The 24,453-nt window shown below is 40.1% G+C and overlaps 1 protein-coding gene across 1 annotated transcript in view; it reads right to left on the reverse strand.

Annotated features, from left to right (window-relative positions):
• MORC2 (MORC family CW-type zinc finger 2) overlaps positions 1–24,308 on the reverse strand; it is a 40,734-nt gene extending 16,426 nt beyond the window's left edge. Inside the window, exons 1-6 of the mRNA XM_084799914.1 lie at positions 23,506–24,308; positions 16,419–16,472; positions 13,258–13,292; positions 6,895–6,963; positions 6,302–6,392; positions 3,150–3,258 (exon numbers count right to left, since the gene is read on the reverse strand). Coding sequence (XP_084656040.1) covers positions 3,150–3,258; positions 6,302–6,392; positions 6,895–6,963; positions 13,258–13,292; positions 16,419–16,472; positions 23,506–23,573 — 426 coding nt within the window. The 5' untranslated portion in view covers positions 23,574–24,308. The remainder of the gene's footprint in view (positions 1–3,149; positions 3,259–6,301; positions 6,393–6,894; positions 6,964–13,257; positions 13,293–16,418; positions 16,473–23,505) is intronic.
• Between the last annotated feature and the right edge of the window lie 145 nt (positions 24,309–24,453).

The raw sequence follows: 24,453 nt of genomic DNA on the forward strand, positions 1-24,453 counted from the left end.
CAGGGTACAATGAGGACTACATTCGTCAAGTGTTCATAGGAGACTTCTAACTTTCAGTTTATAATTGTGGCTACGTAAGTACTTTAATATAATAATTCTTCAACATATATAGAATTTGATTTATGTCTAATTAAACAAAAATTCCCTTTCTTCAAAAATCTTCCTAGTGGCTTCATCATTTCCTCATCCCTCACTCAAAGCCAGCAGCCCTTGCAGAACCAGCGGGGCTTGACTGAAGGGATTCTCTCTGTGTAGTAAACCAAATGAAACACCTTAGGGGTTCAAGCCAAACGGTCCCCACCGAAGACAAAGGAGAAAGTCAGCATGCCCGGGTGGTAACTCATTACGAGTTCTAACACTGCTAGTTTCTAAAATGCTTCATGCTGAAATCACTAAACCACAGAGCTAGTTTGGACACATTCCTCTTGGACTGAAAATGATCTTATTTTGAAATCTTGGCAGAGTTTGCTCTAGAGTACAATCCAAAACAGTGACCTCCTAGGTCCAAGTAAGGAAAAAATTTCAATCTAGCTTTCCCACCAAGGGAATCAAGTTCCATGTGCCTTCTGTGAACTTGTGTCTATACCTTCCCAGGTGAGAACCGCACCATTCTAAATTGTAGACACTAACTTTCACTATTGCTCATATTTTGCATTTCTCCTTCAGTTTTTATGTCAACAATCTCCCAGTTTTCTTCCTCGCTGCCTCTCCTCACCCATACCTTCAGTGTTGGCCTGCTTAGATCCTTTTCTTCCTCCACTTCCTTTTTAAAGTGATCTTATCTGCTACTAACAATCCTGGAGGCTAGGACCAAGGATGGATGAGGAGGGAGAGGAGGAAAAGGACGAAGGGGAGGAGGAGAAGAAAACGACAATGACAGAAAGACAAGAAGGAAGATGGGAAGCCTAGAACGAATACTGCCTCCAAACTCCAGATGCAGATCTCACTTTGCACGGCCCAAAGCAACCTACGCTGCCCTCCCTCTGTATCGCCCTTCAATCCTCCCTCAGGTCCAGATGGTCCACTACCTCCAACCGCCACACCAGAACCTGCAAGTCTCTCTAACCCTTTCCTTTCCCTCCAATAACCATCAATTACTGTCATCAGTGAGTCTCACACTCTAGAAAGACACCTCCACAGCTCTCACCTCCATAGCTCTCACCTCCTAGCTGGCTACCATAAACAGAACCTCTCAGCTGGTCCACTCCAAATCTTTCTTATCCAATCATTGCCAAGTAACCACATGGGCTTTTCTAAAGAGAATCTAATTCTAGGAACTACTTGATTAAAATCCCATTTATTCCAACAAGGCCCTGAGCAGTAGCTCAACCTGGCTATGCCCTGTTCTCTGAAGATTACCTCTACCCAGCATCAACCTCAGGGGCTTAAAAAGGATGTTTTTATTCCAAGAATCCTTCACCAGGCAACATTTCCAAACACCATAGCCCAGGCTGTCTTACGGTCCTATCTTCTCCTAGAAGTTTGTTCTTTATAGCCTCAGTGCATCTCTCCCCAAATATATAGAATAAGGTAACAAACCTCATCTAATAGATGAAAAAAAAAAAATCCAATAATTAGATAGATTAAAAATGGTAGGAAAAGGTTCCCATTTTAACATCAATTAGTTTGCCACAAATTTATGCTCAGATTTCAACAGGACCAGTACAAATTCAATCACTGCTAAGCAACAGAGAGGGATAGACTGATATTCTCAATTGGACCAACTTCTTATGTGACAGCTATGAATTTCTTTCTACACATCCCAGGTCTTTCTCAAGGTCTGTCTTCCATTACTCATACCTGAAAGGAAGCTGGGCAGACCTTGCTTACTCCCCCACTGAAACAGCTCTTGACAAGCCCAGTCTGTAACTCCTATTCTCTACATTCAGGAGGCAAATGCAAGTGAATCCCTGTGAGTTCAAGACCATTCAGGTCTACATAACAAGTTAGACCCTGTCTCAAGAAAACCAAAAACACCACAAAAACAAAAAACAAAAACTGTTCTTCAGTATTTGAGCCACCAGACCACAAAGAGAATCAGCTAGGTTACTGTTCAGCTCACACAATTACCAAAAATATAAATAATTTTGAAAATGTATATGGATGTTTTGTTTGCATGTGTGTCTATGTACCACATGCATACCTGGTGCCCAGAGAGGCCAGAAGAAGATATCAGGTCCTCTGGAACTGAAGTTAGAGAACTGCCATGTGGGAGGTGGGAATTAAACCCTGGTCCTCTGAAGAGCAGCTGTGGAACCATCGCCCAATTACCAATATATTCTAAAAGCAAGATTTATTATTGAGCCTGTCTTCAAGGACAATAATAATCACCGGGGCAAAGAAGCAGCTGCTAGCGAGCCCAGGCAGAAGGCACTATTAACGATGAGCTCACAGTGGTGTCCTCCATACCCTTCCCTGTTTCACCACCTGCCTGGATAAAGTCTGACTCATGGCTTGTGCTATAAGTTAGATCAACACATTTCCTCACAAAGAAAATGTGCTCACAACATACTCCACAAAATAATCATCTTAGGAGGAAAGACACTGATATTCTATTATTACCATCAGCTATAATTTCCAGTCACTTAGGGAAGCCCAAAATATCCGACCTGCTAACAGTTCTCTATGGAGATACCCTCCACAAAATGGGGTAGTATGAAAATAAGGAAAAGCTTCAAAATCCAAATCTCATTTTCGTTCTTTTTTTAAAAATGCTTTATTTTTATTTTATGTACATTGGTGTTTTAACTGCATGTGTGTCTGTGTGAGGGTGTCAGATCCCCTGGAATAGGAGTTACAGACAGTTGAGAGCCTCCATGTGGGTGCTGGGAATTGAACCCAGGTACTACGGAAGAGCAGAGCGCTCTTAACCACTGAGCCATCTCTCCAGACCCCCAACTCTCAGTTCCTGCCACTTCATAGTCTCATTCATTCTCAGAAACAGAACAGCTGTTGTCTGAAGTACCTTGAGATTTCACTTCCTCTCAAATTAAAGGATTGTCTGCCTCACTACCTCCAACCCATGCATTCACCCATCTCATCCTGTAAAGCGGGCACCTGCTCCAGGTCTACAGCTTCAAAGAGCCCAGAATCACAGACAAACCCAAGAAATCTCAAGCAGCAACTCAGGCCACAAGAATGAAACATACTTCATCAATGCCTTCTTCCTCATGAAATGTACGAGACAGGAAGAGGCAGGTCATGGTGTCTTCCTTCTTAGTGAAGAGGATAAAATCCTTCCCAATGCGCATTGAGCCCCTGAAAGGGAAACAGAACAGATTATTCCCAAGGACTCAAAGCTCATCTGAAAAGGGAGCACACCTTCAGGGCGTAACTGAAGCTGATCAGAGGGCTCTCCTCAAGACTGACTGAGGTTGAGTCCTGAGGTTGAGTTCCACAGTCCTTGCTCCCTCCCACTCAGCCAGCCCTCCTAGCCTACAACCGTCTTGAGAAAACTTCCCTTCTATACAAGGGTTCCAGTTTCTCACCATCCTCCTAGGACATACTCACTCAGACCACATGCCCTGGGTGAGTTTCCCTCCCAGCTTACTGCCACAACCCTAAACAAGTGAACCAGCTTGAGCTCTAGGATCATTAAACTCCACTCCAGCAGCTGACACCTTGAACACAACATCTTTTGGGCCACACCCTCTTCCTATCCTGCCCTTCCTTCACTAATGCAAAATCTCCTCCTGTGCACTCATTAAATGGCCACACTGCCAAGAGTAGAGTCAAAAGACTAGTCTCACACCAGTCTTTCAAAAACTAGTGTGACTATAACACTTACCAAACACTAATGCTAACTTTTTAGCCCAGCTCAAAATTTGATCTCCGAAGATAGTTCAAAGAGGCCTACCTACATGTCAGTAACTCTACCCATTCTCCGTCTGAGAATTGCTTTGCTACTTTGAGCTTATTCTACAGCCTTGAGTTTGTCTTCTACCAAGGAAAAAGTTTGAAGCTTGGCAATTCAGCAGAGTGGTAGAACACTTGCCTCGCATGTGCAAGAACCTGGGTTCAATCCCAAGAATCAGTGGAAAACAAAACTCATCTGGCAAAAGTCTAAACGGAATCAATGGCTTCCTTCCTGTTTGGCCATAATAATCCTTCTACAGAACAGGTTGAGACAGGCTTTTCCAAGCAGAACAGGGCAGGGCAGAAGTATGAAGCAGCAGTAGAAGGACTTTCCACTCAACAATGAGGCTGTTTAGTTCCTTTTTTTCTGAGCAGCTTCTGGCCTTTACAGCTATTGTCTCATTAGTCCCTACAACACCCCTGGAGAAGACAATGGCAGGGAGCCTCATTAATCTCTGGACACAGTCCAGCCTGGTATGCCAGGCTTCCCACTTCCCAAGCACTCAGGGAAACTCCCAAGACACTCCATAGACACCCTCAGGGCTGTCAATTCTCTTCCTGATGACAGGGCTCATTTCCCTTAAATCTCAGTATACTCTCTCCTTCCCTGCAGCTTGTGGACAGCATTGCTCTTACTCAACTGGACAAAACTTTTTTCACAAATTTTTTTAAACTTCTATTTTTGATCCTGACTACAGAGTCTGATTAGCAGAAACCCCAAAACACCTTCCTTGCTCAATCCTATGCTCCCCACTAATCATCTCCTCTAACTTCTGAACTTTGAACACTAGATGGCTCCAGTTCAATGGGGCCTTCATAAAAGCCTCCTAAACATGTTGATAACTGCATTCTAACTCTGTACATGTTCCTTCTCGGTCTTCTTAAGTCACATTTTACTGGCTCCCAAGGGAGAATACCAGAAGTTAGAGCCCAATTTCTAGGTTAGGAAATAATCAGAGAGGTAAAGCTGAGTCTGCAGAACTGAAAGGGCTATCGAGATCTCAGTTTCACAGGTTTTGGATTTCCCTTTCAGGATGCTCTGGGGGAGGGTCTCACTATGATCACAGACTAGAGACTCTCAAAGCACTAGATCCTTAACTATTTGGTAAGTATGATAGATTTACCAGAAGCCACGACTTCAGTGACTAAATGGCTGGATTGAGATCTGAACCTTTGTCTGGCCTAAGTGAAATAGACAATCACTCCCATTTTCTAATCAGAAAGACCTGGTTCATATCTTCACTCTTCACATAAACACCTTTAGACCTTAGGCAAACCACTTCACTTCTATACATCTCAATTTCATCTGAGAATGTTAACAAAACCTATCACAGACTAAAGTGAGGCTTAAATCATATCATCCATTTGAAGTTTAGCACAGTACCTCCCGGCACCATGGTAAGTTCTTATTTTTAACATTTGGTTCCTGTCCTGAGAAGAAATCTGAGTTCAGGAAGCAGGCCCCTGATCCCTTTGGAAGCACTCTCTTCTCCACACTCAAAGCACAATGCACATCAAGCCCAATCAAGGCTGTTGACAGATCAAACCACAACCCTCTCTCAAATAAAACAACACGTTTCCACAGCAAGGCTGGAGCATGACTCATAATTCCATTTGTACAAACTCCAATTCCACTAAATCTTATTCCACCCAAGGGTATGTGCAGCTGGAAGGGAGCATTTTAGAAGTAGAAATCCTTTTTTCTCAGGGCTTCACTCGAAACCAGAACAACACATTCCAAGCACTAAACAAGTAGGAACCATGGTCTGAGGGATCAATAGATTGAAGTTAGTAGATGGTCTCCTGCTCTATGGCCTTTCAGGATGTCCGCACAGACAGCTGACTCCAGGAGAGAAAGCCTGTGTTTCTTTCTTTCTTTCTTTCTTTTTTTAAACAACACAAGATTTATTTATTTATTATTATGTATACACTGCTCTGCCCACATATACACCTGCAGGCCAGAAGAGGGCATCAGATCACATTATAGATGGTTGTGAGCCACCATGTGGTTGCTGGGAATTGAACTCAGGACCTCTGGAAGAGCAGTCTGTATCCTTAACATCTGAGCTATCACTCCAGCCCCAAGCCTGTGTTTCTTTTATTCACTCTGGATCCCCAGTGCCTGGCACAAGCATATACACTGTGAAGTGACTCCCTCAGATATGCCCCAGACCCAGAAAAGAACCACCCACACCCTCAACCACAGGATAAAAACAGTATTCAAGAAGAGAAAAGAGACAGTTCTAGAGATGTTTTAGATATTCATACTAGTCAATACACTAAGCAAAGTGAGCTGGGCAGTTGGTAAACTACCCCCAATCATTACTCCTTTCTGACTCCCCTAATGCTGCAGATTTACAGTCCTAGAGGGACAAAGAGAAGGACAGCAAGAGCACAGCAGGTGACTTTTGTGTCCAGCCCTATGACAGGCTTCCAATATACGTACGATTTTAATCCATTGCCATACTGGCCAATCTGGGTGGACTCTGGAGTTCGTTTGGCTGACTTCCCAAACTGTATCACACTAGCAGCATCACCTCAAGTGGTAGACAAGAGAAAATAAAAAAGTTAGCATTTCTTTCCCGGACTTCTCAAAGTCAGAGCTGTGAGTCATGTTAAATACAAGCACGGCTGTGACCCAGAAAAACCTCTCTCCAAGGAAATTCAGTCATGAGGCATATAAAGGTAATCCTTGCCTGGCCTATCAATACCACCACAGTGTCCTATGTTGTTACAAGAACACTGTAAACAGCCTCAGGGAAATAACCCTCAGTAGTTATGGCTCCATAATGTTGTGCAAGCTGATTGTCAAGAGAAACGTAATCTAACTGATTTCAGGATGACATTTATATTGTCCAAACACCTCTCCCATGTTAGGACAAGACCCGGCAAACACAGTGTAATTAAGCCTGAGATGTTGCAACAGGCTGTTCATTCCCCAGGTGGATCTTCTAGCCACAACAGTGAGGTCACAGAAAAGCAACTTTAATAGTAAACTGTTATGCTCTGCAAAAGAAAAAAATCATCATAACCACTTACTCGGATCCATTCCTGCACCATCATCCAAAAAGCAAAGCATAAATCCTCCTCGAAGGTCCTCCCGCCTCTCTGTAAAAGAAGCAGCTGCCATTATTGGGCTGTTAGCACTCACAGGGCAACCACCTGGTTATGAACAGAAGGTGAACCAAAGTGAAGCCTAATAGAAGGAAAGGGTTAGGTCGAATCTAGTTCTACTAGTACTAGGCTAGTGTGAGTTAAACTTTAGGGCACTTAAAGATGTGAAGCTTCTCTAGTGATAATTCACAACAAAGCTCCTGAGAATCTATTAGAAGGGACCAGTATTTAAGCACCTTTAAAACCACTGCATATGCATAGCTTTTTATATCTTCCTTCTCTCTCTGATTTACTATTACATCTGCCCAACGCCATGGATCCCAAGTCATTTAAGTAGTCTATTATGCACTATACCTTATCAACTGTTCAAGCTCAACAGGATATCTTCCTTTGTGATTTAAATCTGAGGTAAGATTCAAAATGATGATGCCAGATGGAGTATGAGTGTAATGGTGGCAGCTGCCACCTAAAAGACGATTACTATGTTTATATGTGATCACTACAGACTGTGAGCTATCTGTATTGCTATCATACCCCCTCTTAGATCAAGGCCCTTGAAAAGAAGTGAGACGATACAAAATGCAGCAAGAGGTTCTCAGTTCTCGGCTAGACCTGCCCAGTCAGAATTAGAGTTCTCAAATATGGAAGAAAACTACACTGATTTTCTGGGTGCCTTTTAACTCAATGAAGTCTTGTAAACAACGGGAGTCAAACATTTAGATATAAAACGGAGAAAAGAGCGAGGCAGAAGTGGAAGCGGGGGACCCAAACAAACCATGTAAAGGATCACTAACATCAACCTCTCCAGTTAGAGATGTTGTTCACGGTCCACTCATCAGCACAAGAATAAGTATCACATCTACTAAAAAGGAGGAAGTCTGTGTAACTTAATCTAGGCTCAAGCTCAAGGCTACTTGGAAGCCTACTCCCTAAAGGAAGGCTTCAGTATGCTTTGTATAGTTATCTATCTTGACAAATCTGTTTTAAATGCTTTTTGTTCTCCCCTCAGGGTAAAACTAAGTGAGTCATGACTGCCTTTTGCTAAACAGACAAACTAATGTAAATTAAAATACTAATTTAGATGGACCATAAACCACAGAGATTTTCAAGTATCACTAAATGTTCAGGAGGCCGAATCCCTCATTACAAATGCCTCTTTTTTTTCTTTTGAAACAGGGTTTCTCTGTGTATCCTTGGCTGTCCTGGAATTCACTCTGTAGACCATGCTGGCCTGGAACTCAGAGATTGCCTGCCTTTGTCTCCCAAGCGCTGGGAGTAAAGGCATGTACACTGCCTCTTGGAAGTTGAAGAATGAGGCTCTTCCTGGAAGTTGTTCCCTAAGGCAGTACCTCTTATCAAAATCTGGGTGATCCAAGTGAAATGTGGCAAGCAGGAACAACGGTCTTTAAAGTATTAAAAGCCATCCAAGTTCCCATCTATAAAAAGCAGTGTCACCTGGAGACTCAAACTGGGTAAGGTACAGGGTAGGATGGTAGCACTGTCCTAGTGCCTGCCCAGAGATGTTTGCTGTATACTATGCCATAAAGTTATGTGAAGACTGATTTGGGATAAAAAACAAAATTAAAAATTAAAAAATTTTTTTAAATTCTGTTTTAAGCCAAATATATTTGGAAAGTCCCTCAAACCACTGAAACTCCTTGATTAATGCCTAAAAAGTTTCTTTCTAGGCCCTTGTGTTAAGACTATTGGGCTATTTCAGCACAGTGCTCCTAGTTCAAAGATTTATCTCAAAGTTGGTCCATCCATCCGTCCCATCCATAACTCCCCATACTCCCCCTTCCTGCCCCCCCCACCCCCACCCTGGCTACAGAGAGCACATAGAGCTGTTGCAGAAGAGCCAAGTTCAGTTCTTAGGAAGCACACTGTGGCTCACAACCACCTGCAACTCCAACTCTAAAGCAACTCTCTGGCCTCCACCCCTGCCACACACACAAACATTTGAGGTGTATGCTGAGACTGAGAGGGAGAGAGAGAGGATGAGAGAGATTTTTTAAGTTTCTTCATGCGGTTTACAATACTGTTAAGACCACCGAGCCCAAATTGGGCTTGAACTCCCTATGTAGCTAAGGTGACTGAACTGATCCTCCTGCCTCTACTCCCAAAGGGCTGGGATTAATGGCATGTTCCACAAAGCCCAGCTTCTTCCTGCTCCCACGAGGTCTAGTTATCTGTCTGTAACCATTTGTGCATGCTCGTTCTCCAATTAGGTACTAGGTTCTTAGTGCAAAGGCTTCATGCCACCATCTGGACTTTCCCCAGCTGGCGGAAGCACACTGAGCACTCCATTTAGAGTCTACTTTCTGAACTTCCCTCAGCACCCCTGTAAGCACACACAGCTGCAGCATGGGAAAGTGGTACCATGCAGGAGATTTAGCACCCATCCCGAAGTCTCTCACTAGACGACTCTTCTCTGGTACTTTCATCTAAAACTAAGAAGCTACATAGTGTGATTCTGTCTAAAACCAAAACCAAGTAACAATAACAAATCCAAAATATTTCTACCACTTTTCAACAGAAGGCTTTTAGAATGTCAACAGGATAGCTGATATGAAGATGATCTAAGTAATTCTTTTTTGGGGGGCGGAGGGAGTGTTTCAAGACAGGGTCTCTCTGTGTAGTCTTGGTATCGTGGACTCACTTTGTAGACCAGGCTGGCTAAATACTTTCTTTTTCCCAGCATACTTTAGTCTAAGTACTTTGTCTAATCTGGAGAGTTTCCTAATGATATAACACTAAAGGTTCCATGTTTCGTTCGCATTCATCAAGTGATTCCATTAAGAGGTAACTGCATATTCCACATAAACGCAGACTTTCAAAAGCTAGGCATGATGCTCAAAATATGACCAAACACCTTTCAGATTTCAGAAAAGAATACCAATAAAATTCATCGCATTAGCTAAATTTGATTTAAGAATGGATTTCTATTATATTTTTCAAGTTTTTAATATCAAAATGATCAAAAAAGTGTTGCTATAAATACTGAACAGACAGAAAACAAACTTTTAAAAGTAAATAAAGGGTCAATGAAAATAGCTAAAAACTCTTTCACTGTTGCCATCTCTTTGGGAGAAAGATGATTTCACAATATAACAACAGAGACAGCTAAGCAAAACAGCAGAAGCTGTTTTAGGTGTCCAGTTTTAAGCCTAACATTTTAAAGAGGTGGTCTGTGATGGACACTCTCCATTAATTCTAGATGTAGTCAAGTTGAATCCAGAAACAGAGGACACACCTGTGAGGGATTTTCTGCTTAGTTTGAAATGGGTGGATCCACTTCTAATCTGGACCCTTGAGGTATGAAGATTCCTGACTTTGATCTGGATCTTGAGGCAGGAAGAGATACCTTTAATGTGAGCCACACCTTCCGTTGGAAGCCTATATAACATGGAAGACAGAAGCTTTGGCTCTTTGCCTCCTTGCCTTCACCTTGCTAGCACATCCATTCCTTCCCTGGCCCATTCCATTACCGCCATTAAAGCCCACCTCTTCGGGATCCCAGGGTACACTGCAGACTAACTGAGACATCCAGCCTTGTGGACTGAGCAATTACTGGATTCTTGGATTTCCCATTCGCAGCCAACCATTATTGGGATTAGCTGGACTGCAACCTCTAAGTCATTCTAATAAATCCATTTTCTATATATAGAGAGATGCATTCTATTACGTTCTGTTAGTATAGACAACCCTGTCTAACACAAATTTTGGTACCAGAAGTAGTTCTAGAACAACATAAGTATAGTGATGAATCTTTTGTTTTGTTTTGTCTAGAACTCACTCTGTAGACCACAGCTGGCCTTGAACTAATGGAGATCTGTCTGCCTCTGCCTCCCCTGGGATTGAAGGTGTGTGCTACCACACTCACCTAAGGATGAATCTTTAGTATCTGTAATCAGCTTCTCAATTGCCAACCTACAACTACCAAAGCCTCTCCAGTTACACCCTCTCCTAGGAGGTTGGAGAGTACTGAAAGTCCATGGTATGACTATATTACAAACACAGAGATAAATGCACTTGATTATCCTGATTTACCAATTGTGAGTGGCAATGGATTTGGTGATCCTGTATATAAAACTTTTGACAGTTTGGGGAAAAATAAGGAAAATGACAATGCTAACTAGTTGTGCAATTTATCTCTAGATAAACTATGTGATAAAAATCAACCAACTTCTAGCATCTTAGAATATGGTGAAAGACAACAAAAGAACTTAGTGACAAAATTGACCAGATATAGATGTGCATAAACAGAATAAAGGTTTCTAAGTGTGCCCAGTTGCCGCAAAGCTCAAGCTGTGGAATATCAAACTGAAACCCCCATTATAAGGTTAGCAGCAAAAAGTTCAAGTCCCAGACTTGGAGGGTGTCCACAGTTAAAGAAAGGGCATTAATTGGTAGAGAACTGAACCCTGCAATTGGGGTTGGATGCGTGGAAAGACTCTACTGAAGCCAAGAACTCTGAACCCTCCGATTCTCAAGGGTTTTTTCACCTGAGGAAGTAGTACTCTCAGCCCCACCTGTTGAAATATTATCTTTTTCACCTTTGACTGAGGAAATTAATCCTCCATTGCCTGCTAAACCAGCAGTGACTTTCTCCGAAGGAAAAATGGTCAGATGTGTGATTGTTCACTAATTCATGGTCTGTAGCCAATGGATTGGCTGGATGATCAGGGACTTGGAAACAGCATGATTGGAAAATTGATGAGAAAGACATCTGGGGAAGAATTATATGGGTAGATCTTTCCAAAAGGGCAAAGGATAGGACGGTACTTCTGTGCCATGTAAATGCTCATCAAAAGGTGACTTCTACTGAGAAGTTGAATAATTAAGTAGATAGACTGACCCATTCTGTGGACAGTCAGCTTCTTTCTCCAGCTATTCCTGTCACTGACCGATAGGCCCATGAACAAAGTGGCCACGGTGGCAGACATGGGGATTATGCACGGTCTTGACAACATGGATTGCCATTCAACAAGTGACCTGGCTACAGCCACTGAGTGCCAGATATGCCAACAGCAGAGACCAATCCAACACTAAGCCTCAGATATGGCACCATTCCTAAGATGTTCAGACAGTGACCTGGTGGCAGACTGACTGTATTGGACCACTTCCTCTGTGGAAAGGACAGTGCTTTGTCCTTACTGAAGAAGATATTTAATTCAGGTTATGGATTTGCCTTTCCTGCATGTAATGCCTCTGCCACAATCACCATCTGTTGACTTACAGAATGTCTTATCCATCGTGATGGTATGCCACACAGTATTGCTTCTGACCAAAGAACTCACTCCACAGCCAGAGAAGAGCAACAGTGGGCTCATAATCATGGGATCCACTGGTCTTACGTTTCCCCACCATCCTAATGTAGCTGGCCTGATAGGAAGATGGAATAGCCTTTAGAAGATACAGTTACAGTGTAGGTGGCAGTAGCCTGAAGGGCTGGGGCAGGGCTTCCATAAAGCAGTGTATGCCAGTGTCCAATATATGGTGTATTTTCTTCCATTGCCAGGATCCATTAGTCCAAGAATCAAGGAGTGAAAAATGTTCTACTCACTATCATCCCTAGTGATCCCACTAGGAACATTTTTGCTTCCTGTTCCCTCAACCTTAAGTTCTGGGGCCTAGAAGTTTTGGTTCCAAAATGGGGAATGCTCCTGCCAGGAGACACAACAAACATGCCATTGACGGGGAAGCTCAGACTTCGTTTCCCGTGACCACTTTGGACTTCTAATGCCCTTAAACCAACAGACTAAGAAAAGAATAACGTGTTACGAGGGATGATTGATCCGGATCACCATGAGGACATTTGATTGATTCTCCACAGAGGAAGTAAGAAGGCCTCTAGTCATTCTAATAAATTCCCTTTCTATATATAGAGATTCATTCTATTAAGTTCTGTTACTCTAGAGAACTCTGACTCATGGTCTCAACATCGCTATAAACCAATTACCAGCTATTTTATGCAACTGACATCAGCAACTTTATAAGAAGGGATCTCTGCTACCAAGAGTAGTGAGGGAATAATTCCAACAAGATCTTGCCTTCCAGAAAGATGACTAATTCTAGATCCATTTTACTTCCCACCCTCATAAATCTCCTGGGTTCTAAGAAATATGTGATCAGACCTGCCCCATTTCTACCTATATAACATGAAGAAAATCTGCCATTTCCAGGCTCCAGGAACCAGTTATTTCCCACTCACTTCTTAGGCACAGTTAAGACAAAACATTAAGGAAAAAGAAAGTTTAGCAATAGAAGGTCTAAAGTCTGGCTTACCAGCATAAATGTCTATTCTGGTAGCATCAGCATCTCTGCAAAATTAAAGGGAAAAAGAAAACTTTGAGATACAAATGAAAATATTAAGTATCAATCAGCAAAATACAAAATACTTTAAGTGCAATGCATACTATTTTGAATTGTTTAAAGTTATATTAAAGTTTTGTTTTTACACTTGATCATACAACTTCCCTGACATATGTATGCTCTATTTCAAGCACTCCAAATTATTTAAGACACATGACACATAGGACCTGAATACATTTTTACACGTTTCACACGTTCTAATATCTCCATGCGCACTATGCAGCCAAGGATGACCTTGAACCTCAGATCCTGCTGCTTCAACTTTCTCAACACTTGGAATGTAAGTGTGCACCACCATGCTCAGTTCGCACAATGCTAGAGATGGAACATTGGGTTTACACGTTAGTACACATTTTACAAACTGAACTTCATGATCAACTGTCCTGGATACATTCTTTAAATGTTGATTTCACTATAAAAATCACTCCAGGTTCAGTAAGAATATTATATGTGCGCATACGCTGAGTGTCCGCTTTCATTGCTTTCCACTTTTTCTTCCTCGTACATTCATTTGATGTACTGTATGCTAATGTACATGGACATGGTTCTCTCCTATCATGTATGTTCAAAATGGTCATCAGCCTAGCCGCAGAGCACTAAGCCATCTCACTGGACTTTCTACTTTATTTTCACTAACCTAGATTTTGAAGATTCAGCTCAATTGGTTGGCCTGCTAGTACCAGAGATTTTCCTGTCCCCTCATCCTGAAGCACTAGAGTCACAAGCATGCACTTTCAGGCCAGGCTTTCACGAATGCTGGGGACTCAGATTCTCACTCTTGAATAGCAGCCACCTCACAGCACAAAGCATTCCCCCCCCCTCTCACACACACACACACACAGATAAAATATTTGTTCCTTTCACTCACTTTACTGCAACCATAAAAAGATATTCAAACTTGTCTACTTGTTCTTCTTACCAAGATTTGAAAAGTTTTAACCCACCATGAAATTTTAAGTCTGTTGGCATAAACACCATAATGAACAAATCAATTTGTAAACCCATAATTTTTTTTTAGATTTATTTATCATTATATATAGTGTTCTGCCAGAAGAGGGCATCAGATCACATTATAGATGGTTGTGAGCCACCATGTGGGTGCTGCGAATTGAACTCAGGACCTCTGGAAGAGCAGTCAGTGTTCTTAACCTCTGAGCCATCTCTCCAGCCCTGTGAGCTCATAATTTTATCTTCCCTAATTTTGAAAGAAATTTCATTATATTCCAGCAATCATTTGAAATCATATAAACCTGATCATGAATAATAACCTCTTTAAAGGCCTGGAATTACATTAATACAATTCTATCAACTACAGACAAAAAGACAGAAGCACACTTTTATTGGTTTTATATGAAAACAAAAATTTCATATGCATACCTGTGAATATACCTATTCTCTTACGGGTTTGGTTGTGAACCTAGCCTTTAACGGCTGAGCCATCTCTCCAGCCCTATGAACCTATTCTCAAAGGTAGTTCAGCTGATACAGTGCTTGCTTAGCATGCAAGCAACATGGGGTCAATCCTCAGCATCAAACAGGACATAGTGATACAGGTCAAAGAGCTTAATAATAATCCCAGTACTCAGAAGGTGGGAAAGAAGTATGAGTTTAAGGTCATCCTTAACTACACAAGTTTGAAACTACTCTAGGCTACATGAAACCCTATCTCAAAAAATTATCTGCCATACCGGCGCATTATAGTTACACTAAGTCAATAAGCAGCAATTTCAAACATATTTTCATTAAGCTACATTTTTTAATTGCATGGGAAAATTATGAACTAATTGGGACTTTAAAAAATGGTTATTTTGGCCGGGTGTGGTGGCCTACGCCTTTAATTCCAGCACTCAGGAGACAGAGGCAGGTAGATCGCTGTGAGTTGGAGGCCAGCCTGGTCTACAAAGTGAGTCCAGGACAGCCAAGGCTACACAGAGAAACCCTGTCCCAAAAAACCAAAAATGAAAAAAAAAGTTATTTTGTAGTTAAACAATGTGTCATCTAGTACACTTCCATAAGCAGGTAATAAGCATATAGTAACAAAAGCAGTAATAAAAGTCAAGTATGGCTACACTCAAGAGGCTGAGGTAGGAGTACAGTGCACTGCACAATAAGGCCTGTCTCAAAAAACCAAACAAAAGGACTGATAATGTACGTCAGTTGTACAGAAATTAGAAATGTTAAGTCCACTAACTGAAAATGTTTCAAATTCTACTATCAACTCTTACCTTCTTCTTTCTTCATTAGTTATTGACACTAGTCAAAAAATAATATATCTGAAATTTAGTTTATATCAATACAACTAAGAACATATTTTCATAATATAACCTGAACTAGAGTCTTTGTCTGTAAACAAACCTAAGCTTTTATTTGGTCTTATATAGTAATACGTATATTCTTCCAACATTAAGAAGACAATATGAGAATGCTGAAACATGATTTCTCCCAAACAGTGCTGCTAACAATGGAAGACAGTAGACCAGGCGTGGCGGCACACAGCACTTGAGAAACAGAAGTCAGCAGATCTCTGTAAATTCAAAGTTAGCCTGGTCTACACAGAGAGTACCAGGCCAGCCAGAGTTACATAGTGAGGTCCTGTCTTAAAATAAACAAAAAATTAAAAGCCCACAATGAAAGATACTGTTTAAAACCACTGGCAATGAAACATGGATTTAGGAGAAGATGTAAAACTCTAGCCTCGTTTAAAGACATTCAGGGTACAGGGTCTTGGCAGCATAAATTATTATTATAACCTATGTATCCCATTAGCTTTACTCTCAAGTTCCTGTCTTAATTCCCTACTTTTCACAATTACCACACTCTACTACACAAGGGAGGGTGGTTTGGAAGTGGTTAGTTTCCTATTTTTAGGTGAGATCACAAAGAGCAATAGATGAATTTAGGGTAACGAAGAAAAGTGTCAATTACTGTGCTAATAAAAATACTTGCTAACAAGTCTCTTAGGAGTTGCAACAAATACAACAAAAATGTCTTTCTCTCAAGTCACGAGAGAGCAAAGGTCCTGATGATCCATAAAGTTTCCACTCCAAGAAAGCATACGCTGGAAGACTACATACCTTGCATTATCAACCAGTTCAGCAAGAGCACCAAACAAGAATTCATGAGTGGTTCTGAAATAATAAATTTTAAGAGTCAACAAAAGAATTATGAACTAAATTTCCTCTTTTCACTGGTACAGATCACACACAGATATTTGTAAGACAAAATGCTAAAAGATATGCTCAAATTACCCTTTCTTAATTTGTATAATTTCCTATAATAGTCTCTATTAAATATGAAGCAGAATAGGTCCACATAGAACCATCCAGAAAGCCAGCTTGGCTTTTAAAGGAAATAATATAATCAATTTTCATAAATTATTCTTGCTTTTTCAGTTTCAGTCAATAGTCAAGGTGACATTTTATAAAAATGTAAAATGAAATATAACACTATTACCTAGCCTTTAATACCTCAAACTTATTGTTATATTGTTTTACACAAACTATGAACTATTTGTTTATAAAAATTCCTAACTGAACTCTCTAGGAAAACCAATTTTCATCAAAATTACTCTTCATTTTTTTTAAACTGTGAGCTTTTAATAACTATCACTTCCTAGAATTTTAGTAAGACATGTTTTCCCATGAGATCAGTGAATATATGTATTGCTAATCCTAAGGCAAGAGGAACAAGAAATATGTTGTAGCAAAACACAGACTTTTTTTTTTTCTTTAATCGCTAACCCACCTATGGAATGAAGCTCAAATTCTTCCGGCTAAAATCCAAATGTTAAATATTTGACATGGAAGAATTAAACTTCTAAAAGAAAACCTGCCTTAAAAAGTCATCTCTTTATTATAAATACTTAAGTATTTACAAGTCAGGATAGCATTGCCTTTATTTCCAGGAGCATTCAATGACATAATTCAAATAAGATGAAGCACTCAAGGCCTGCCTGGACTATGTGACAAGATACTGTCAAAAAAGAAAAGAAAAAAAAAATGAAAAGAAAGAACGAAGGAAAGTAAATTTCAAAACTATTATTTTAAATTAGACAAACTATCAGTAGGATAAAGGAAAGAATGTCCTGTGTACTTGCTCCGTTTCTATAAAGGGCAGCAGTTCTCAACCTGTGGATTGAGACCCCAAAAGACCATCAGAAAACACAGATATTTACATTATGATTCATAAAGTAGCAAAATTATAGTTATGAAGTAGCAACAAAAATAATTTTTTGGTTGGTAGTCACAACAACATAAGGAACTGTATGAAGGTGGCACAACATTAGGAAGGTTGAGAGCCACTGGTCTAAGGAGAGGGCTGGGGATATAAGTCTGTGGCACATTATTTGTCTAGCATGCATAGTCCTTATATTTAATCCTCACTAGAGAAAGGGGGTAAATGGATTAGAAAATTAAGGTGAATTGTTAAAGATAATGTAAAAGTTATCCTAAAGACAGAGGCTTTAGCTCAATGACTGAGCACTTGCCTGGCCAGGCATTATGGCTCACAACTGTATTCCATAAGGCCAAGTGAAGACAATGCCAAGTTTTAGGCAACTCTGGGCTATGCAGCTAGATCCTGTCTTTAAAACAAAATTATTAAGAGAGGAATCTGGCTGTATCATAGCCAATAAGTTTTATCTGAGGTGCAATTATTACAATTTGAACTATAATACCTCACCATGATGACTTGAAATATACTCAGCACTGGCAATTGTTCTCTGTTTTCTTTTCTGAAACAGGGTTTCTCTGTGTAGCCTTGGCTGTCCTGGACTCGTTTTATAGACCAGGCTGGCCTCGAAATCACTGAGATCCACCTGCCTCTGCCTCCCAAATGCTGGGATTAAAGGCCTGTGCCACCAAGCCCAGCAGCATTGGCAATTTTTGAAAGGCTATAGAGACTGAAAAAAAATTATTTAAAAGAGGGAACTCAAATATTAGTTCTCAATTTTTCAGTCATCCTCCTGTCTGATGTAAGCCAGTTGCATGATTATCAGGTTTCTATACAATCCGGACTGATGTGTAGAAATATAAAATAGCCAATTCTACTTTTAGTAGTTTTTATTTATTTAAACATGAATATGTTTTTAACATAAGTCAATGAATCTCAAAAGGTGAGTCTCTGGAGTACAGTAATAAGAGCACGATATTAAGAACAAGACTATAGCTTGTTTCAGAATGGAGTACCACTTCACTATAAAACAGAGCTCAAATTCTTCTGACTTAAAAAACATGACATTTCTGGGCTGTGGATGTAGCTCAATAGTGTACTTGACTAACATGCACAACATGATCAGAAGTTCAAGGTACTACTCCTTGGCTACTTTTCAAGTTCAAGGTCAGCCTATGCTACATGAGACCTTGCCTCAAAAAAATAAATAAATAAATAAAAGGTTATCCCAGCACCCAAGAGGCAGAGACAGGTGCATTGCTGTGAGTTTGAGGCCAACCTGGTCTACAAAGCAAGTCCAGAACAGCCAAGACTTTACAGAGAAACCCTGTCTCAAAAAAAAAAAAAAAAAAATATAAAGAGAGAAAGAAAGAAACAAAGAAAGAAAAAAAAGAAAAAAAGGTTGCTGGTGTTTGATTGTAAAAACTGTAAATAAGAATTATGGGAAAAATTATAACACCCTTTGCCTTAAGAACAAAAAATTATCATTACACTACTTCCACTTGTTTCATATAAGGAGACTATTTAAAGGGCAAGCACAAAGCACTTTCAGCTAAAATTTCACTGTACTCTATGCAAAGTTTAGAAATGTGCTTTGTACATATAAAATCTAAGAAAATAATTCCTCAAAGTTTGTTGCTACCAGTTCAGTGGTATTTTACACACACATACTTCAGACAAACTTATAGATATTAAAATGTACCTAAGGAATATTTTCATATGATAATAGACATCATTAAAGGGCCTTTGTGTTCTTGGTAAAGTCAGAAGCAATACTCAGAATCTCAAATGATAAATGGAGCTTATAGATGCTGAAGTCATCATACTAAATATTTCTTTTTGTTTTTGTTTTTTTGAGACAGGGTCTCTCTGTGTAGCCTTGGCTGTCCTGGACTCACTCTGTAGACCAGGCTGGCCTCGAACTCACAGCGATCCGCCTGCCTCTGCCTCCCAAATGCTGGGATTAAAGGCATGCGCCACCATGCCCAGCTATTTCTTTTTTTATATTTATTTTATTTTATTTTATTTTTTTGGTTTTTCAAGATAGGGTTTCTCTGTGTAGCCTTGGTTGTCTTAGACTCATTTTGTAGACCAAGCTGGTCTCGAACTCACATCGATCCACCTGACTCTGCCTCCCGAGAGCTGGGATTAAAGGTGTGCACCACTACGCCAAGCTCCCTAAATATTTCTTAAAAGTCATAAAAACACATAAAAATGCATGTTTCTTTTTTCCCAAATATTTCAAATGAGTAAATATTTTTCAGTCAGGCATGGTAGTACGTGCTTTTAATCCCAGCACTCTGGGAGGCAAAGAAAGGATCCCTGTGAGTTCAAGACCATCCTGGTCTGTATAGTGAGTTTTAGGACAGCTGGCAGCTACAGAGACCCTGTCTCAAAAAGGCAAAAAACAAACAAACAAACCTTCTTCACAGACTGAACTATCACTTGCACATTATCCAAGATCAACCAATTGGTAAAACACAATGGCTTTTTTATAAACTGAAGCTTTCAATCATGATTTTACCACTTGTGACCCAAAAAGAAACAGTTTTACAGCTTAGTATTTCCAGCAACAAACTCACATGTTTTTGCTTGTTATATAAAGAAAATGGCTTCTGTTTAGCCAACCTGAATTTAAATTTTAAAAAGTTGTTCACAAGCTCAAAGCCATGAAAAATTTTGCTGAGTTTTTTTTAATACATTGACAATAGTTACTTCCTTAATTAATAGAAAATAAAGCTAGTGGCAAACACCTTTAATCCCAGCACTGGGGAGGCAAAGAAAAGCAGGAATCGCTGAGTTCCACTCAAGACAGACAGAACTACATAAGTAAGTTCCAGGACATAGAGAACTACACAGTGAAACTTTGTTTCAAAAGAAGAAAAAAGGAAAGAAAGAAGAAAGCTAGCTGGGCGGGCAGGGTAGTGTACGCCTGTATTCAAACCACCTGTGTGCACATACATACATACATATATATATGGGTATACACACCAACACAAATATATGGTCAACCTATATGCCTGTAGGCTTATAAGTCATATGAAACAGAAATCTCTAACATTATAGGTCCCTGTACATTCACTTTTCATGTGGATAAAATCACTCAGAAAAACCATATGCCAAAGGTAAATCACATAATGTTCCAAGAGTAAAAGACATAAAAATGATCATCTTATATTAAGCATTAAGCTCACCTGACTACATTATAACAAATCAAATCAAATGACTAAAGATATGCATCTTATGCCAAAGGAACATTACTTCTACCACCATAAACAAGAAAGGCAGACACAAAACATTCCACTTAAGAGCTTAAGATTCCTTTAATGTGAAAACCCTAACTTGTATAAGCCCATAAAATTCAGTATATACTATAAAAAGAAACTAGATTTTTTTCAGTCTATCATGAGAATTTGCAAGCCCGCTTCCAACCTTGATGGAAATATAACCAAGAATAACCATCAACAGAAAGTATCATAGGACTTAATTTTCACAAAAATTGAAACCTATTTACTGTCTCCAATATATACTTCTGAATGTATCTGCTCAGGACCTAGAGACGGCTCAGTGGTTTAAGAGTACCTGTTGCTCTTGCCGAGGACTCAGGTTCAGTTCCCAGTGCCCACAGGGTGGCTCACAACCATCCCTAACTCCAGTTCTTCTAGGTATCAGGCATGAACATGGTACATCGTCATACATTCAGGTAAAACACTCATACACATAAATTTTTAAAAACTTATCTAATGTCTAAGACCAATGAACAGACTGCATTAGCTTTTAGTCTACATATTTGGCATAATCTTCAAACACTATCATATTAGCTCCATCTTACAAATGAAGAAACTGAGGCCCAGAAAAGCTCCCCTGTGCAGTCATATATTTTCTTCAGGTAAGACTAGACATATTTAAAGGAGAATCACTTCAAAAATCAAGTCTGTGATCCAAGTAAGAAATTCTACATTCCCGAAATGATATGCCAATTCTTCTATGTTGACACAAGAACAAAGTTCCAACTCAACATGGATAAAATTCACAGAAAATTCTCTAAAACCATCTTTTCAAGTAACTCAGTTTACTTCTTTGCTTTGGCAATGTTCACATACTGTTAATAATGTATACAACAAAAGGAGAAACAATCCTTAGAAGCTTAATAAAATAAACCAAAATGGAAGACTTATTAATCAGGAAGCTATATATTCTGCCTTACAGAGAAAACAAAACCTTCAAGGTAACAGCTCTGGGTAACACTTAGGTTAAAAATACTAAGCACTCAAGCCAAATGCACCTTACAGTCTTAAATCCAGGTACCTTTAATTTGCCTCTGCAGCTTCTCTATAAGCTTTAAAACAATTTAATTTCTAGGAGCAGGGCAAAGTTGCACACGCCTTTAATCCCAGCACTCAAGAGGCAGAGGCAAGATCACTGTGAGTTCGAGGCCAGCCTGGTCTACAAAGTGAGTCCAGGATGACCAAGGCTACACAGAGAGACCCTGCCTCAAAAAACAAAACAAAAGCACAATTTAATTTCTTTGATCCTCAGTTATCTCAAATGCAAGACAAGAATAATTCAAAACCTCTAGGTCTACCTTAAAAATTACTTTACATTTAAAAGTGAGTAGCTACAAGCAATGAGATGTGGATACTGTTATTACAGGAAGTCTGCAGTAATACTAGAACAAGACAGACTTTTAAAGGCCAGTTCAGAGTCTTCCAAGTTTCAGAAAATCTGTAACTCCAAATTTGCCCTATCAGTCTAAAATTCATATCTAACCCCTAGCATTTAAGTACTTTCATCTGGTTATTCTTAATATGTAGCTCAAATATAAGAAACCCTGAAAGTGTGGCCAAAGGCTGTGCTAGCATCTTTGATTAGTGACCCAGGTTCCAGATCCACAATCTGTATCTAAGGTAATCTCTGTGCTACCACCTGATCTACCTCAAAAAAAAAAAACAAAACAAAAACAAAAACAAAAAAACCTAATTAATGCAAAATCAAACCTCTCATCATTGGACAAATCAATACTCAGGAAAAAAACGTTACTTTCTTAAGTATTATGGAATCACAAAAGGCTAAAAAGAAATCTGTATTATTATGGTCTCTACTCTTTAGATGGTTCTGCTAACTGGACCATTGATTCATTTAAGTCTCCATTACCTCATCCCAGTACTCTAACACTTACCTTGAGTTCAAAAGTAATAGGTGAATGTATTAAAAGACTAGTTTTGGCCCTACAAGATAACTTAAGGAAGGTGACACACGTTTAATCCCAGCACTTGGAAGGCAGAGGCAGGCAGATCTCTTGAGTTCCTGGCCAGTTGTTGGCTCCAAAATAACTAACTTTAAAAAAAAACTTTAAAAACCTAAAATAGACCACACTGATTTATAATGTTAATCTCCTCACTAACTCAAGAACCATGGTTCTGTGATTTCACGTATTTTGGGAAATCACTGTCAAAATTAAGGGCTTTAAAAAACTTTCCACCCTGGCTTAGCATATATAAATTGCATCGGGTGTCCTGCCAATTTTCCAAATTGCAGAGAAATATCAAAAGCTTTCTTCTTCCAAGTTGGTCATTTACATGTCATCATCATCTTGCTGTAGTTGTTAGAAACACTTGTTATAAACCCAATTGTCTAGGCTTTTACTAAAGATGTACAACAGTTGATACTAGATGATCCAAAATTTGGCGATCCAAAGAGCAGTTTTGTTAGACTCCTATTAAACACTTAGATGAAACAAATCAACATGACTCCAAATAAAGTTTGTATTTAGAAAACTTTGATCCAGTAAGTGAAAATCATTTTCTTCTAGATTAGCAACAAATATTTCACCGAGCTCAGTTCTTCCAAACAAAGCTCAAGAAATCCAGTGATACATCTCCCTCCAACAACTCATGCCAAAGAATAAAAAAGCAAAATTTCCCGGAGAAAGGATTTCTATCATCAAGGAGGAGTTACTGGCTACCTCAGTGGCACCTACAAGATACTTACGAATTTGTGTGCAGATATTCAAAGGTTAGTTGAGCTCGGTTGAGACTGCTGTAATTGGTGAAGGCCATGACTGCAATGAGTCTCCAGTCTTTACCGGTAAACAGGGAAGTACATAGAGCAGAATAGCTTTTCCCAGGGCTCTGTCCAGTAAAGGGTAAATCGGTGCTTCTTAATGACACATGAAACCAAATTTCCCTAAAACCTACCTAAAATAGAGTCAGGTATTTGAAACTGCAAGTGATTTAAGCATTTCAAAGACTATGATGTAATTATTTTGGAAAGAACTACATCCTAAACCTACAGTCTTTAAGAGAGCGCTGAGGGTCAATCTTCCTTCACAACTCCTACTCGCATCAAAATTGAACGATTCTGAATGGTCTTCAGACTTGGCGGTTGGTTATAGTTTCAACGTCACGTTCTTCGAATCCTTTTCTGTTCTCCTAACTTTCCTCAAAGAACCAGGAAATTGACCTACTTCTGTCATGTAGCTAAACGGCTCACAGCTACGTCATTACCACACCGAAGACTTCGTCGCCACCGAAGATGCTAGGCTCCTCACAAACAAGTGGTCTACTGGGCAGGGTAGTGGGGGGGGGGGGTGGGGGGGTGGATGCTATTTCCGGCTTCACCTCTTCCCAACCGAAAGGTCCTTGGTGCTGTCTGGCGGAGTCCTTTTCCCAAAACCCCCCAGGCCCAACACAGCTGGCTACTGTGCCACCAATCACCACAGGTGGTGGGTGAAATTACTCCCAGTGGCCCACAGAAAACACCTCATGGTAACCCCCACCCCCACCCCACCCACTTCCAATCACCTCAGGCGCGCCCTTCCCCCACTCCCTTCAGGAAGTCGGCCTCGGGCCCTCAGGCCTTCGCAGGCCAGGGTCCCTCTGGCCACCTCCTCGCTCCTGACAGGGAGGAGGGAGTTAGTCCCAAGATCCAAGGCGGAGA

This window comes from Acomys minous (assembly GCF_964271855.1).
Source record: "Acomys minous genome assembly, chromosome: 10".
NCBI lineage: Eukaryota > Metazoa > Chordata > Mammalia > Rodentia > Muridae > Acomys > Acomys minous.